Source organism: Ostrea edulis, chromosome 2, assembly GCF_947568905.1.
Source record: "Ostrea edulis chromosome 2, xbOstEdul1.1, whole genome shotgun sequence".
Classification (NCBI taxonomy): domain Eukaryota; kingdom Metazoa; phylum Mollusca; class Bivalvia; order Ostreida; family Ostreidae; genus Ostrea; species Ostrea edulis.
The window spans coordinates 89,167,876-89,183,161 of NC_079165.1; the positions used below are offsets into that span (position 1 = coordinate 89,167,876).

Consider the following 15,286-nt stretch of genomic DNA (forward strand, 5'->3'; position numbering starts at 1 on the left):
ATATTAATCTTGTCCTTCTAAGGTAGCTCCATCCTCGTGTGACTTATCAAAATTAATGGTTGAAAGTGGAAAAACTGTATTAATTCCCACTTAATATTGTTTAATTTAAATTATCAATAACCAAAGAAACTGTTTATTCAATGGCTCATTAAAAACCTCTTATGAAGTATGATTTAACCATCGAAAAAGTGATACAAGCTCTCAATTAATTGAGATGATTTTTTGTGATTTTCCCTGGAATGATAAAAATGGTGTTTTGTTGGCAAATAAGAGATTCTTGAGTCCAAAATTCGCTGTGATTTGGTGCATGATATGAATATCTAATAATACATGCCTAAAAGATTCAGATATAAACGCTCTAACTTTTTAGAAAAAAATATTTAAGAAAATTGAAAACGTCATGTTAATATTTTTTTTTAATTTACGGATAAAATCTTCAAAAACTAAGTCAGTTAGAAAGAGATATATCGAAGAGATATATTATAAAAAGAAATTTAAACGAAATGACAAAATTTCAGATATATTTATAATCATTATATTCAAACAAGAGAAAAAAGTACCGATCCCGATCAAAATTGGATACAAATTACTAAAAATAATCATATTGTTGAGAATTGTATGCACTGAACATTAAGAAATTAGTTTCCTTTATAAATTCGTTTAATTTGTGAACCATTTTACATCAAGGGAATGTAGTTTTCTGATTACAATGTTCTCTATGACTTTCCGATAGGGCTTGGTTCAAATTTGAGAAATCGTAATATTTCTGAATTTTGACCATTTCATTTTAAATTTCTTTTAAAAATATATTTTCCTGATATATCTTTTTTCTAATTGACATGTTTTTTGGGGGAAGATTTTTCCGTAGATTTAAAAATTATTAGCAAATAACGTTTTAAATTTTCACAAATATTTTTTATTTAAAAAATCAGAACGTCTATCCGAGTCGTTTAGGCATGTTTTCTTAGATATTCCTATTATGCATCAAATCATTGTAAAATTTTTTACTCTAGAGTATCTTATTTGCAAACAAAGTACCTTTATTATCACAAAAACATCATATAAAATACTTGAGAGCTCGTATCACTCTTTCGATGGTGAAATCATACTTCATCAGAGGTGTTTTAACGAGCCATTAAATAAAAATTTAGTGTAATGCACTACCTTAAAAGTTTTCATCTATCGTGTTAGCTCAGTGGTTAAGGCAAACGTTTCTCAATAATGTATATGTATGAAAGGCGAAGATAACGAACAGTGATCATTCTCATAACTCCTATAAGCAATGCAAAATAGAGAGTTAGTCAAGCACGAACCCCTGGACATACCAGAGGTGGGATCAGGTGCCTAGGAGGAGTAACCATCCCCTATCGATCGGTCACATCCGCCGTGAACCCTATATCTCGATGGGTAAACGGAGTAATCCGTAGTCAGAAGTGTATATAATTTCTCATGACATTGGCATTTTATTTTGTTCCTGGCTATATACACTGTGGAGAGAGAGAGAGAGAGAGAGAGAGAGAGAGAGAGAGAGAGAGAGAGAGAGAGAGAGAGAGAGAGAACATGTATAGTGGGGACAATTTTTAACCATTTGACAAAAGTTGTGAGGACAGAAAGTACATTATGAGGACAAAATCACGTCCCCATAAACATGATCCACAACATGTGAAAAATGTAGGTACAAAATATTAGATTAATGAGGACAAGTGGTGTGAAGACATGTTCCAATATTCTCTCTCAAAACCCTTTTTTCACAATTCGAAAGAGTATTAGATAAACTTTTATAGGTGTCCCTATAGCTATACATAACAGCACATTTTTGCCTTTACAATAACATATCCGTGTATTCTCTTCTAGACATTATGAGGACGTCCTCACTAAACAGGTTTCATCAGTCCAGAGAGAGAGAGAGAGAGAGAGAGAGAGAGAGAGAGAGAGAGAAAGAGAGATTACTTAGTTACTGTTGCAAAGAAGGGGAGGAAAATCTTCCGATCAATCAGAGATCACATTCGGGACCTTACAATACCATACACATGATGTTAGGTGATCTAAACACGAATCCAGCCGATATACGAAGTATAGTTAATATTACTAAAATATAAAATACAACCCTTCATGAGAAGATGAAAAAAAAAACCGGTCACTATGATCATTAAGCTAACAATCTGTGGAAGTTCCACCACAGGATTTTAATATTTTTTCTTGACAACTTTACACTAAAATTCTATTCTTTTGCTACGTGAGGCAAAATTTTAAAAAATAATGACATAAATTCATTACAAATATTTTTGACAAGTGTGTTGTTCAAATCAAAACCCTGGTCTGATCTAGACTGTTACGGAGGTTGCAATCCACTTTGGACGAACATTCTCCCCCCAGACCTTGTGAAGATTTTCTGAAACCTCCAAAAACCCGACCATGCATTTCATTCAATAGCTAACCAAGTCCCGTGAAATGGTCAGGATAATTACCATAAATCCTGACCACTCCCTCTGTGTATATAACTCAAAGAATGCACACTGTGTATTTCAAAGCATTTTACTGGACGTGTATAAAAATAAGAGAAAACACAAAGATTAATGAAGATAACAGGACTGTTTCTGATGGACGAGAAGTGCACACATTCTGTTATGAAGATTATGATGATGAACTCTCTTATGATAATTAATAACAATGATGACTCCTTTACGACAATGGACTCGAATGACGATGACCTTTCTTATGATAACGACAATGAACTCTGTTATTTGGCAGGTACTGTAAATCACTTGTATTTCACGAGACTTCACTCCCATGATTAAATCAATGAAACACAATTTCATGAATGTTCTTGTTCATCAATATTGTACTAAATATAAAATTTCATGTCAGTTCCACCCCATGAATTCTGTGTGAAAATGAAGTTCTCATGAATTTAAAGTGATTTAAAATAAACACTACGCATGTATATGAAAATCATTAATTACGCATACCTTCATCCCTAAATGAACACCATAACAACACAAAATTATTAAATTCAATACCCAAATGCAGATTGTAGATTCCTGAGTATTTTTTTGGACAAGAATACTATAGTTATGGACATATTTATAGAATAATATAACAGCTTTCACTCTTTGCACAGACACACAAGCAAATAGGTTGTAAAAATGGCTGTCGGAATCACAGGAAGTTGAGAATGGCAAGCTTTGAAGAAGTCTATGGCAGAAAGTACTTGGGTGTGCTCATGTGGAATTTATGGTCGGAGAAATAGCCATGGCCACGGTGAAAAGATCCAAACCTGGAACAGAAGACGCAACAAATTAGTCAGTATTTACTATTTACAGAATCTTTACACAGATCCTGTGGGGATCTGGGTTAGAATAGGTCCTCAGTACCCTTGCTTGTCATAAGAGGTGACTAAATGGGGCAGTCCTTCGGATGAGACCGCAAGAACTGAGGTCCCGTGTTACAGCAGGTGTGACAGGACAAAGATCCCTCCCAGCTCAAAAGCTGTAAGCGCTGAGCATAGGCCTAAATTCTGTAGCACTTCACCGGCAATGGTGATGTCTCCATATGAGTGAAAAATTCTTGACACCCCCCCCCCCCCACCACCACCACCACCACAACCAAAACTATAATTCTACCACTGTTACTTCTAAAACTACATTGGAATCTAAAAATATCAAAAATCAATAAATGTAATACTGTACCTCTTGTTAAAATGTACACTGGGGTCCACTCTAGAGGGGTCAGTGGTCAGTCTAGTGTTGTCTTTGTAATCACTGGACTTTTCAGGAATCTGGAATTTGGCTATCTGTACCTCTGTGTCACTCAAACCACCATGTGTTATACGGGCATAGCCCCGTCTGATTAATAAAATCAATTATTTCAATCATAAACTAGTCTCTTCAAATAGATGTGTCAGAATAAAAAAATTCCTCGTGAATTCCATTTGTTCATTCATTCATTGTTAAATGATCAGGAATTTTGATGCTCCCTGATTGGTCCAAACAATCTTTTGTGGTGTGTACCTCAAAGTGAGTTCACCTCAATATTAACGTTGGGAGGTTTATTCAGGAATTTCCCTCTTGACCAACCGTAGCTTTGCTGACATTGTTATCGACCAATCAAATTGCGTAATTTTTAGCATTTATCGATAAATAAAATTCGATGCAGTTAGCTTTACCAAACACCACCACGTAAATATGTGAGAATAAATTTTATCACTGTTATAGTTCCTAGATAACTGTTGAAAAATTCCTGTCAGATCATTTAATAAAGGAATTATTGACTTTTGATTCCATCCACTCACAGCTATACAGACCTCATCAAAAGCCAATAATAGTATATTGGTAGTATCATTCATGTAACACTAAAATGAAATCTATGTATACTGTACCAAAAACAGAACATTAGGGGCTGTGAAGAACATTATCATCATTTGATTTTCTCCAACACTTAGCACTTACTTCTTGAGTCCTCTGTACATAATGTATTCACACCATCTGTCTCGGTCTGTCTCATCAATGTCCTTGACATTGCCATTTGTCAGGAGTTCATGGTAGTCACGACTACCGGGGGCAGAGGTCACATAGCCAAGGAAAACTACTGGATTTTTACTAAAAAACGAAAATAAATTTTAAGAATGATTAGGTATAAGGAAAACAAGGTTTTCCTTTAGAAATGAAATAGTGTGTCTTTCATCACAATGTTTTACTAGGCACAAAATTTTATCTTTAAAGTTTACCAATTTGATATCATATGATACTTGTGTTTTGATTTTGACCTAAATATACACATACTTGACCTAATTATACACCTGAATGAGTATTGACTTGAAAATAGCTCTGTTTGAGTCATGACATGTAGATATAGAATTCTCACATTGCTGCCACTTGATTCATCACTATACCACCATGCTTTGTCACAAACATTTAAATGCATATTATCAAACTATCCATCAATAAGCTATACATTCTCTTTATGCCTTTGTCATATGGCCACATTTTCCAAATCAAAAAAAAAACATGGCGCTTTGACTGCACCTCTCTTCTTCCCTTTGTCTGAGTAATGACATGGATTTCACTCTGTCTGAGTAATGCAGGGCTTGAACCTAACTTTTTTTGTCACTAGTCCAGCCAGACTGATCGGGGTATAATTTCAACCAGTCCGCAGAAAATTTACCAGTCCAACAGAGTTTTCCAGAAATAATTAAACATATTTAATTTCGTTAATGTTATTAAAATGAAATTTAGCTCAATATGTCTCAGACAATATTGTAACACTTAAATGTGGGATTTATTTTTATACCCCCCCTCCCCCCCCCCCCCCCCCCCCCCCCCCGAACAAAGTTCTGGGGGGTATATAGGAATCACTCTGTCTGTCCGTCTGTCTATGCAGATTCGTGTCCGGGCCATAACTTCTTTGTTCTTTGACTTAGGCATACCATATTTGGCACACAGGTGGATCACCATTAGACGATGTGTCGAGTACTTTCATGACCTTTATATGACCTTGACCCCAAGGTCAAAATTAAAGGGTTTTTTTTTACAGTGGATTCGTGTCCGGGCCTTAACTTTTTTGTTCTTTGACATAGGGATACCATATTTGACACATGAGTGTATCACCATGAGACGATGTGTCATGTACCTTTATGACCTCCATATGACCTTGACCTCAAGGTCAAAATTAAAGGTTCTTACAATGGATTCATGTCAGGGCTATGACTTCTTTGTTCTTTGACATAGGCATATCATATTTGAGACATGAGTGTATCACCATGAAACGATGTGTCCAGTACCTTCATGACCTTTATATGACCTTGAACTTTTACCTCAAGGTCAAAATTGATTATAGGATTTTGACATAGTCATACCATAAAACATGAGTGTATCACCATGAGACTATGTGACATGTACATTCATGACCTCTTTATGACCTTGACCTTTGATCTCTAGGTCAACATTATAGGTTTATGCCATGGATTTGTGTTCGGACTATATCTTCCATTTTCTTCTACAAAAGCATACCATATTTTTACACTCAGGAAAGAGGTAATTTATACCTATTAACAACACTCTTTGGGAGATTGGGGTAAGCAGGGGGTATTCTTAGTTAGCATTGCTCACAGTACCTCTACAGATCGAAGCATGCCAAATGTGTGTATAAGATTTCATAAGTATATGCTTTAGAAAATTAACCAGTCCCACTGGACTTACTAAAACAAATGTATGTCAGTCCGCCAGATTTTTAACCAGTCATAGACTGACGGGCATATGTTAATTTCGAGCCCTGTAATGACATAGATATCACTCTGTCTGAGTAATGACATAGATATCTCTCTGTCTGAGTAATGACATAAATATCACCCTGTCTGAGTAATGACATAAATATCACCCTGTCTGAGTAATGACATAGATATCTCTCTGTCTGAGTAATGACATAAATATCTCTCTGTCTGAGTAATGACATAGATATCACTCTGAGTAATGACATAGATATTGCTCTGTCTGAGTAATGACATAGATATCGCTGTCTGAGTAATGACATAGATAACACTCTGTCTGAGTAATGACATAGATATCACTCTGTCTGAGTAATGACATAGATATCACTCTGTCTGTGTAATGACATAGATATCGCTGTCTGAGTAATGACATAGATAACACTGTCTGAGTAATGACATAGATATCACTCTGTCTGAGTAATGACATAGATAACACTCTGAGTAATGACATAGATATCACTCTGTCTGAGTAATGACATAGATATCACTATGTCTGAGTAATGACATAGATATCTCTCTGTCTCAGTAATGACAGATATCACTCTGTCTGAATAATGACATAGATATCACTCTGTCTGAGTAATGACATAGATATCACTCTGTCTGAGTAATGATATAGATATCGCTCTGTCTGAGTAATGACATAGATATTGCTCTGTCTGAGTAATGACATAGATATCACTCTGTCTGAGTAATGACATAGATATAACTCTGTCTGAGTAATGACATAGATATCTCTCTGTCTGAGTAATGACATAGATATCGCTCTGTCTGAGTAATGACATAAATATCACTCTGTCTGTGTAATGACATAGATATCGCTCTGTCTAAGTAATGACATAGATATCACTGTCTGAATAATGACATAGATATCACTCTGTCTGAGTAATGACATAGATATCACTCTGTCTGAGTAATGACATAGATATCATTTTGTCTCAGTAATGATATAGATATCGCTTTGTCTGAGTAATGACATAAATATCTCTCTGTCTGAGTAATGACATAGATATCACTCTGTCTCAGTAATGACATAGATAACACTCTGTCTGAGTAATGACATAGATAACACTCTGTCTGAGTAATGACATAGATATCACTCTGTCTGAGTAATGACATAGATATCACTCTGTCTGAGTAATGACATAAATATCTCTCTGTCTCAGTAATGACATAAATATCGCTTTGTCTGAGTAATGACATAGATATCACTCTGTCTAAGGAATGACATAGATATCACTCTGTCTCAGTAATGACATAAATATCACTCTGTCTGAGTAATGACATAGATATAACTCTGTCTGAGTAATGACATAGATAACACTCTGTCTGAGTAATGACATAGATATCACTCTGTCTGAGTAATGACATAGATATCACTCTGTCTGAGTAATGACATAGATATCTCTCTGTCTGTGTAATGACATAAATATCACTCTGTCTGAGTAATGACATAGATATCACTCTGTCTGAGTAATGACATAGATATCTCTCTGTCTGAGTAATGACATAGATATCACTCTGTCTGAGTAATGACATAGATATGTCTCTGTCTGAGTAATGACATAGATATCACTCTGTCTGAGTAATGACATAAATATCACTCTGTCTGAGTAATGACATAGATATCACTCTGTCTGAGTAATGACATAAATATCACTCTGTCTGAGTAATGACATAAATATCACTCTGTCTGAGTAATGACATAGATATCACTCTGTCTGAGTAATGACATAAATATCTCTCTGTCTGAGTAATGATATAGATATCACTCTGTCTCAGTAATGACATAGATAACACTCTGTCTGAGTAATGACATAGATATCACTCTGTCTGAGTAATGACATAGATATCACTCTGAGTAATGACATAGATATCACTCTGTCTCAGTAATGACATAGATAACACTCTGTCTGAGTAATGACATAGATATCACTCTGTCTGAGTAATGACATATATAGACATCTGAGTGTAATATTGATCTAGATATTGACCTCTCTCTTAGCTCCTTAGCGAGGAATTTGGCTTGTAGTTTTCGGTCCAGCACATCTCTATCATTCCCCATGTGAGTCACCACAAAGTCGACATGCTTCCCTCCATAGTTCACAGTGGCGGTGATGGCTGGGGCGAGTTCCCCTGTAGAATTAACAAAGGTACTAATGTCTTACAGAATCTCCACAAACATACCAACAATATGTCATTGTTGCACCCGGAGGCACTGATGATACAATATTAAGTTTTTAGATACTTCTGACTTGACTTACTGTGTGGTGAGGGCAGCAGATGGTGGGTGGACTTGATTTACCGTGTGGTGAGGGCAGCAGATGGTGGGTGGACTTGACTTACCGTGAGGTGAGGGCAGCAGATGGTGGGTGGACTTGACTTACCGTGAGGTGAGGGCAGCAGATGGTGGGTGGACTTGACTTACCGTGAGGTGAGGGCAGCAGATGGTGGGTGGACTTGACTTACCGTGAGGTGAGGGCAGCAGATGGTGGGTGGACTTGACTTACCGTGAGGTGAGGGCGGCAGATGGTGGGTGGACTTGACTTACCGTGTGGTGAGGGCAGCAGATGGTGGGTGGACTTGACTTACCGTGTGGTGAGGGTAGCAGATGGTGGATGGACTTGACAATTGGATACTTCGATAAAATTAGGTTCCTGTCAAAAATACAACACTTCATATACATGTAGCTAGCTCATTTATTAATTTTTTTTTCAATGTTATTTTATAAAGATACATGTTTGTGCAGATGTGTAAATTATTTATATCCTAGTGTGTGTTTTGTTTTATACAGAATAAAGCTGTTCATCTCCTCCATGTGTGTTTTGTTTACAGAATTAAGTTGTTTACTTCCTCATTGTGTGTTTTCTTTACAGAACTAAGTGTGCATTTTGGTTGCAGGTCCAATAAACTAAATGAGTCATTTACCCCCAGGTGTGCGTTTTGGTTGCAGGTCCAATAAACTAAATGAGTCATTTACCCCCAGGTGTGCGTTTTGGTTGCAGGTCCAAAGTCCACATACATTCCTAGCTTCTCTCCTAGCCACATCCCAAGGTCATTGTTGCCGAGGAACGGTTTGGAGGCATCGCTTTCCAAGAGGGTCACAAAATCTGCCCCTTAATTATTCATCAACAAACTTTAAAGTCTTAGTGCATGACATGTATGTATTAGAACAGTGAAATTGTCTGAATGTGTCAATTACTGTACATGAAAAAAAAAATCACCATTTTAATCCTTAACAACACAAATGTGATAGAATTCAGACAAAAATCAATGGTGAGCTTTATAACTTCATGACAGATGCATCTTAAAAAATTAAGTTTGAATAAATTCATGCATTAAAAATTCTTTTCAAGAAATCAACTTTGGAGCATTATGGATGTGTTGCTTTTCGTGTTGTAATCTCAGTTTCAAATTTCATCTTTAAAATATACATGAGGGTATGAATAGCGACACTTCACACCTGCATATTTTATGAATGTCGATTTTGGTGGGCAAATGAATCCCTTATCGTAAACAGTCCTTTCACTTTATTACAGTTGTACCTGTTTCATTGATAAGTTTAGCTGAACGCTCCAGACTTGGCCAGCCTCTATTGTCATAACCAAAGTGATATGTCCATATCATAGCTGAAAATTCACGAGGCTCTACCTGCAAAAAGAATTAATGTCAATTTCATTGCTCTAATTGAAAAGTAGAAAGAAAAAAATATGAACAACATTTTAAAGTATTTTTCAGAATAATGATTCAGTTTCTATGTAATATTAAAGCTGTCCAATTCTACAGGGCAAATAGCACCTTCTTACTCTAAGATTTCTTCCTAGCTGCTCAAATCTTGAAAGTTTTGAAAACAAATTTTGGCTGGTACATAAATATTGTAAACAAAAACCTTAATTGTTCCATCATTATTATCAGTGATAGCAATTGCATGTCAAAGTTTGCAAACTGATTACACAAAGTCCACTATCTTAGAATGTTTAGTCATTTATCATCCAGGGGGCAATTACATGTCAAGCTCTCACTAGTGATTTGAGGAGACAATTCTTATACCTTTGCTGGATGTGAGAATTCTTGTCGACGGTATCTTGAAGAAAACCCGGCCAAGCCAGAACACAGAATTGGCCCCAACACTGTCAAAACAGATTCCTTATTGTCCTTATTTAAATAAGTTTAATAGTTGTAATACAAAAGTACAAAGTGAAAATGCATTATGTTTTTTTTAAAATGTGAAACATTGCCAGTTTCTAGACAAAAAATGACGAGACACATTCATGCACTTCTAGTAAACTTACAAACATTGACTTTTAAAAGGGAAAACCTCTTCTTCTCAATAACGGGTAGAACTGTATGAGTCACATCAAAGGATTTACCTGAAAATATCAAGATATTTAAAACTCATTTTGATCTGATTTATTTCATACAATACTTCATACATACAAAGAATATTCACACTAAGTTAATTCTTTAATTTAAAAAAAAAACTTCATTTTTACTGGCTTTTCCAGACTTTGAAATTAGCCACTTGTCTGAAGACTGAGTCCAGTAAAATTGGAGTTGAGCTTGTAAAAATATTAAAATACAAGACCATTAGGCCTGTGCTTTTTATCAATATTACTGTCATTCTGTTAAAATTATATAACCATACATCTAAATGGAGTGATGATTGTATTCAGAATAAATAGTAAATATTGTGTTTATATCATAATCCTACAGTACTCTTGAATTCTCTATATTCAAAGTTCTTTTCATAACTGAAAATATATATATATTGTGTATATAATTTAGACCAGTGAATTTTTTGTTGGTCTAGTAAACAGTTCAGATATAGAGGTCCAAATGGCTCCAAAAAAAATTTCATTAGCTTTTCAGATTAATCATATTTGAAATTAAATAACAGATAAATAGTAAAATCAATGTACAGTGCTCCCTCGATATAGTGACAACTTTCATTTAAAACGAATTTGGGCAATAAAGCTGGGGTGGCATTATAATGAATTCACCATTATGGACAATTCACTGAGCAGTCAAAAGAAATTCAACACCATCAAGTTATTTGGACACCATTCTGTATAAACATTTAGATTATCTTGAGTTTAGTTCTGCAATTATTAGTAATTAACCTGGCCACCTGAATACTTCCTCCAAACTGTCACACTTCACCACACCACTATCAAAGTACAAGTGTGATTACTGATGGACAGTAGGTAATTGGCATTATTATCTAGGGTAAACCCTATAAAACTTGATCATTTGTTTGTGAAAATCAAAGGCATGACATTATGCTGGGTTGGCATTATAACGAGGGTGTTAACATGGGAGGAAACTGTTCTTTAGGATTTTCAGGCAATAAGAAGGGGTGGCATAACTGGCATTATAACGGGGTGCAATATATCAAGGGCGCACTGTATTTGTTTCATACCGATGAAGAGTCCTATATATATCCCCAACATCACAGCTGCAATTAGATAATCTGTATGCTCTCTTGTGTAAACACCACCCGGCACAAAATTATACGCCACAGTCCACACAAAAAAGAAGATCTCCACCAGATAGGTTACCACAGCAACCACCAGTGACCTTGATGGGGGGCATCGACTGACTCTGTCTGTCATTTCTGGCCAGATGGACATGGTATACACAGCTAATATTAGGCCACCTGTTGAAATAAATATGCTGCCATGTAAACACAAAATTTTCCATATGACTTATTATGACCCACATAATCAAAACATAACGTAATTCCAAAGCAAAATTAACACAAGTACTAGAAACAGCCCTCTCTGAATTTTCTTTTTGGGACCTCCCAAAAACAACAGAATAAAAAATATCAGAGAGGGCTACATTATTGCAGCTAGTATACAAAATTGAGTACCAGAAAGGATACACGATATGCTCATCACAAGCTTATGTAGGGTGTTTGTATTAAGGTGTTTGTTTTCTAAGACATTGATTACCAAACATGGCAAAAATCCCACGAATTGTAGAACTTTACTTAAGTTAGTATCAGCCATCATAAAGCTGTGACATACACCCTATGTAATATTTCCTCAAAATTGATTAAGTCCAACAACCTGTAATTTTTTTTAAAAATTCAAGAAAATAAAATTCTTGCCATATGCACATCTTCAATACTAATACAAACACTCTGTGAAACAAGGAGGTCCTAAGTTGATAACTGCTGCCCTACATGCCTAAGGTGTAACGGATTGTAAGTAAGTTGAAAACGGTCATCATCGATGGAAAACGGTGGGAGGAGTTAAGTACAGATGTACCCATGAAATAAAGGAATATCAAACATTCTCCATTGCATAAGACCTGACACACACGACACATGTTTCTTGGATATTGTGCATTTCATATTACATGATTGCTCCTCATGGCCCCTAACCTGCATATCCCTGATAGGTCGGTAGGTAATACAGCCCAGCCAATGAAAAGACACCGATCAGCCACCAAATCTTGCTCTGTGCTACATGACGACAAGCTGACATGTAAAATCCCAGCACGAGACACAAAAATACCCCAACTCTGGAAATATACACAGCAAACAATTACAAAATGTCAGATCTCTAAAGCAATGGGTTTATATGCATTGTTTCAAGTATACACTATTTACACATGTTAAAAATCAAATTTCTGTGCCATGTCTTCAGAAATAAATTACCCCCAAGGATATGGCATTGGTCCATGCTCAGGAAATCCTGTCACCACCCATCTGGTAATCAAAGACACCTCCCCAAAACACCAATGTGTCACATAGATAAGACTGCCGAATCCAATGGCTGTTGGGAGCCAGTAGGGCTGCTCCGGCCTGTCTTTGTCTCTCTTGTTTATAGAGTCTGATCCTGTTGTCAGATGTTAGAAGTATAATGTAACACTGGAAAGCTCATAGGTATGTTTCATATTTGTTGCTCTCATAGATGACAGTGCATATTTATATCTCTCTCAGAGTGTCACAAAGTCAAAGTTACACAAAAAATAAAATGTACTCCAATCAGAAATAAATTCCCTTGTATAAGAAATCAATAGCTCTTAATAGTTATTGATAATGGTGTTTCTAAAAAAAAATTTAGAATTCAAAGATTTACCTGACAGTATCTGATCTATGGTGGAAATGGTGGCTAATGCAATGACCGCAGAATTTGTCTGTTTGCTCCACCATGTGGGTATGAAAGAGACAAACCACACTCTGCTGGTGACCAGGGACAGAAGTCCCAGGAAAAGCCCCCAGAATGTAGAAGACCTGGTTAAAAGTTTTCAATAGTCATGTGATAATACTAAATAGGTATTTCATAAACTATCCATTTTGAAAAACAAAGTACTGAACATTGTTCCTATATTTGACCCTAAAAAAGGGCAAGTCAAATATAAGCATTTTCCCCATTACTGTATGGGTACTTATTTGGCACAGTCATAACTAATACATTATTTGGCTTAATCATGATTAAGAACTTTTACTATGCATGATAAACAGATAAATAGAAATTTTCATATTTTAGTGATACATGTACCATAAATTGTGTAAATGCTTCTTGTCAAAGCCACTAAAATTTTAATCCATTAAAATATGTACAAGCATGGTATGTAAAAGAAAAGAGACTGCCATGTGTCTGATGAATAATCATGAATTAAATACCAGCATCCTGTAATGATGCATTTTATGTGTATGATGTCATCATTCAGGAGGACTTTCCAATATATTTGTCGAAAAAATGAGAAATTGTTGCAGCATCAATATGCAAGCAGCAACTCTGTTGCAAGAGAATAATAAAAATGGCAGGTACAGTACTTGTTTGGAGAACCTTTAGAATTAGTCATTATCAGACATAAGTATCCATATCTAACCTTATTTTGACATCTGGACTCCAAAGTGTGGCTGCTATTACTAACATTGACACACCAGCTCCCCCTGCAAGAATCATCAGTCTGGTCAGAGTTGTGGGCGCCTGAAACGAGGCCAAAGATCCCACCATCAGAAGCCGTAGCAGCCCAAGGACCCAGCGGTTCTGAACCAGTGACATCATGCCTGGTATACCCAGGAGAATAGGGCTGAACCATGTGGCAGCAAATGCCTCATACCCAGATATGTCAAGTTCGTTCAATGGATAGAACCATATCATAGGCCCCATACCTTGGAACAGTGACCAGAAAACATAACCTACAAAAAAGATCTTTGGATTATTATCAACAAACAACAATTTGTTCCCCAATATGACTGTCATGCATATTTTCTGTATCAGCTATATATACACCATTATAAAGAACTATCCAAAGTCTATGTACAACACTTTTATCAGTGTTAGGTATTAATGCCTGTTCGTCAGCCTAAGACAGACAAATAACTGTGAGTATCTACATACTCAAAGCATAGTCTGACCATTGTGCCAGTAAAAAGCAAACTCATGCTTGCTTTAAATCAATGTGAAAAAAATTTCTCTGAAAATCAGATTATGACTGTCATTTATCACTGTCTGATATTTCTGAATTTTCCAAATGAATGGTAAAAATTAAACAATACATTTACATTTTATCTTGAGTCACCCAGACTGTCACCAGAACTTGGCTGAAGGACAAAAAAATCATGTACTCTACATGTTACTGGCCCTTTGAACAAGCGAGTTCTAATGCCAAGTTATGAAGATTGACTGCCTGCATATAGCCAATGACGTACATTACATGCAAGAAAATAGCCAATGTGCAATAGGTACTATATAATGTCAGGTCAGGAAAACACGAGATATTCACCGGCATACCCTTATTCCGCATTTTCTCAAAGGAGGAACCGGTAGTGGCCATACAAATCAATATATATTATTTGACATTCGTCACATCTCACCATTTATAGTCTCGCGGACAAGTGTCCGATAGGAATGTAACTGGTTTTGTTCCACCATGTTCTATGCCTATGAATTATGCATTTAATCCATCGGGGGCCTGACCAAAGAAGAAATGTAAACAACGAAATCACTCAGACGCTTAAAAAAGAAAACGATCGGAATGAATTTCCCCGGTGTGTCCCAT

At 36.0% G+C, this 15,286-nt stretch overlaps 1 protein-coding gene across 2 annotated transcripts; it reads right to left on the reverse strand.

Moving 5' to 3' along the window:
• Positions 1 to 2,517: 2,517 nt before the first annotated feature.
• On the reverse strand, positions 2,518 to 15,258 carry LOC125680401 (PGAP2-interacting protein-like). 2 transcript variants are annotated; one of them, XM_048919965.2, is made up of 15 exons: positions 15,102 to 15,258; positions 14,111 to 14,423; positions 13,354 to 13,508; positions 12,930 to 13,110; positions 12,654 to 12,793; positions 11,685 to 11,921; positions 10,558 to 10,635; positions 10,316 to 10,395; positions 9,811 to 9,916; positions 9,246 to 9,381; positions 8,858 to 8,922; positions 8,260 to 8,401; positions 4,449 to 4,598; positions 3,690 to 3,845; positions 2,518 to 3,277 (listed from the first exon to the last, which is right to left on the reverse strand). In XM_048919965.2, the coding sequence occupies exons 1-15, from the start codon at positions 15,157 to 15,159 to the stop codon at positions 3,196 to 3,198; spliced, it is 2,079 nt and encodes a 692-aa protein (XP_048775922.2). In that variant the 5' UTR covers positions 15,160 to 15,258; the 3' UTR covers positions 2,518 to 3,195. The 2 variants fall into 2 exon arrangements, with proteins under 2 accessions (XP_048775922.2, XP_056011351.1); XM_056155376.1 differs by lacking the exon at positions 15,102 to 15,258 and adding an exon at positions 15,019 to 15,046.
• Between the last annotated feature and the right edge of the window lie 28 nt (positions 15,259 to 15,286).

Excerpts from the sequence above, each read along its gene's own strand:
- LOC125680401 (XM_048919965.2), bottom strand. The coding sequence starts at position 15,159 with ATGGTGGAACAAAACCAGTTACATTCCTATCGGACACTTGTCCGCGAG. Across the intron at positions 8,923-9,245 it reads ACCAAAACGCACACCTGGGG|GAACCTAATTTTATCGAAGT; the intron begins GTAAATGACTCA and ends TATTTTTGACAG. Across the intron at positions 8,402-8,857 it reads TCTGCTACCCTCACCACACG|GGGAACTCGCCCCAGCCATC; the intron begins GTAAGTCAAGTC and ends TTAATTCTACAG.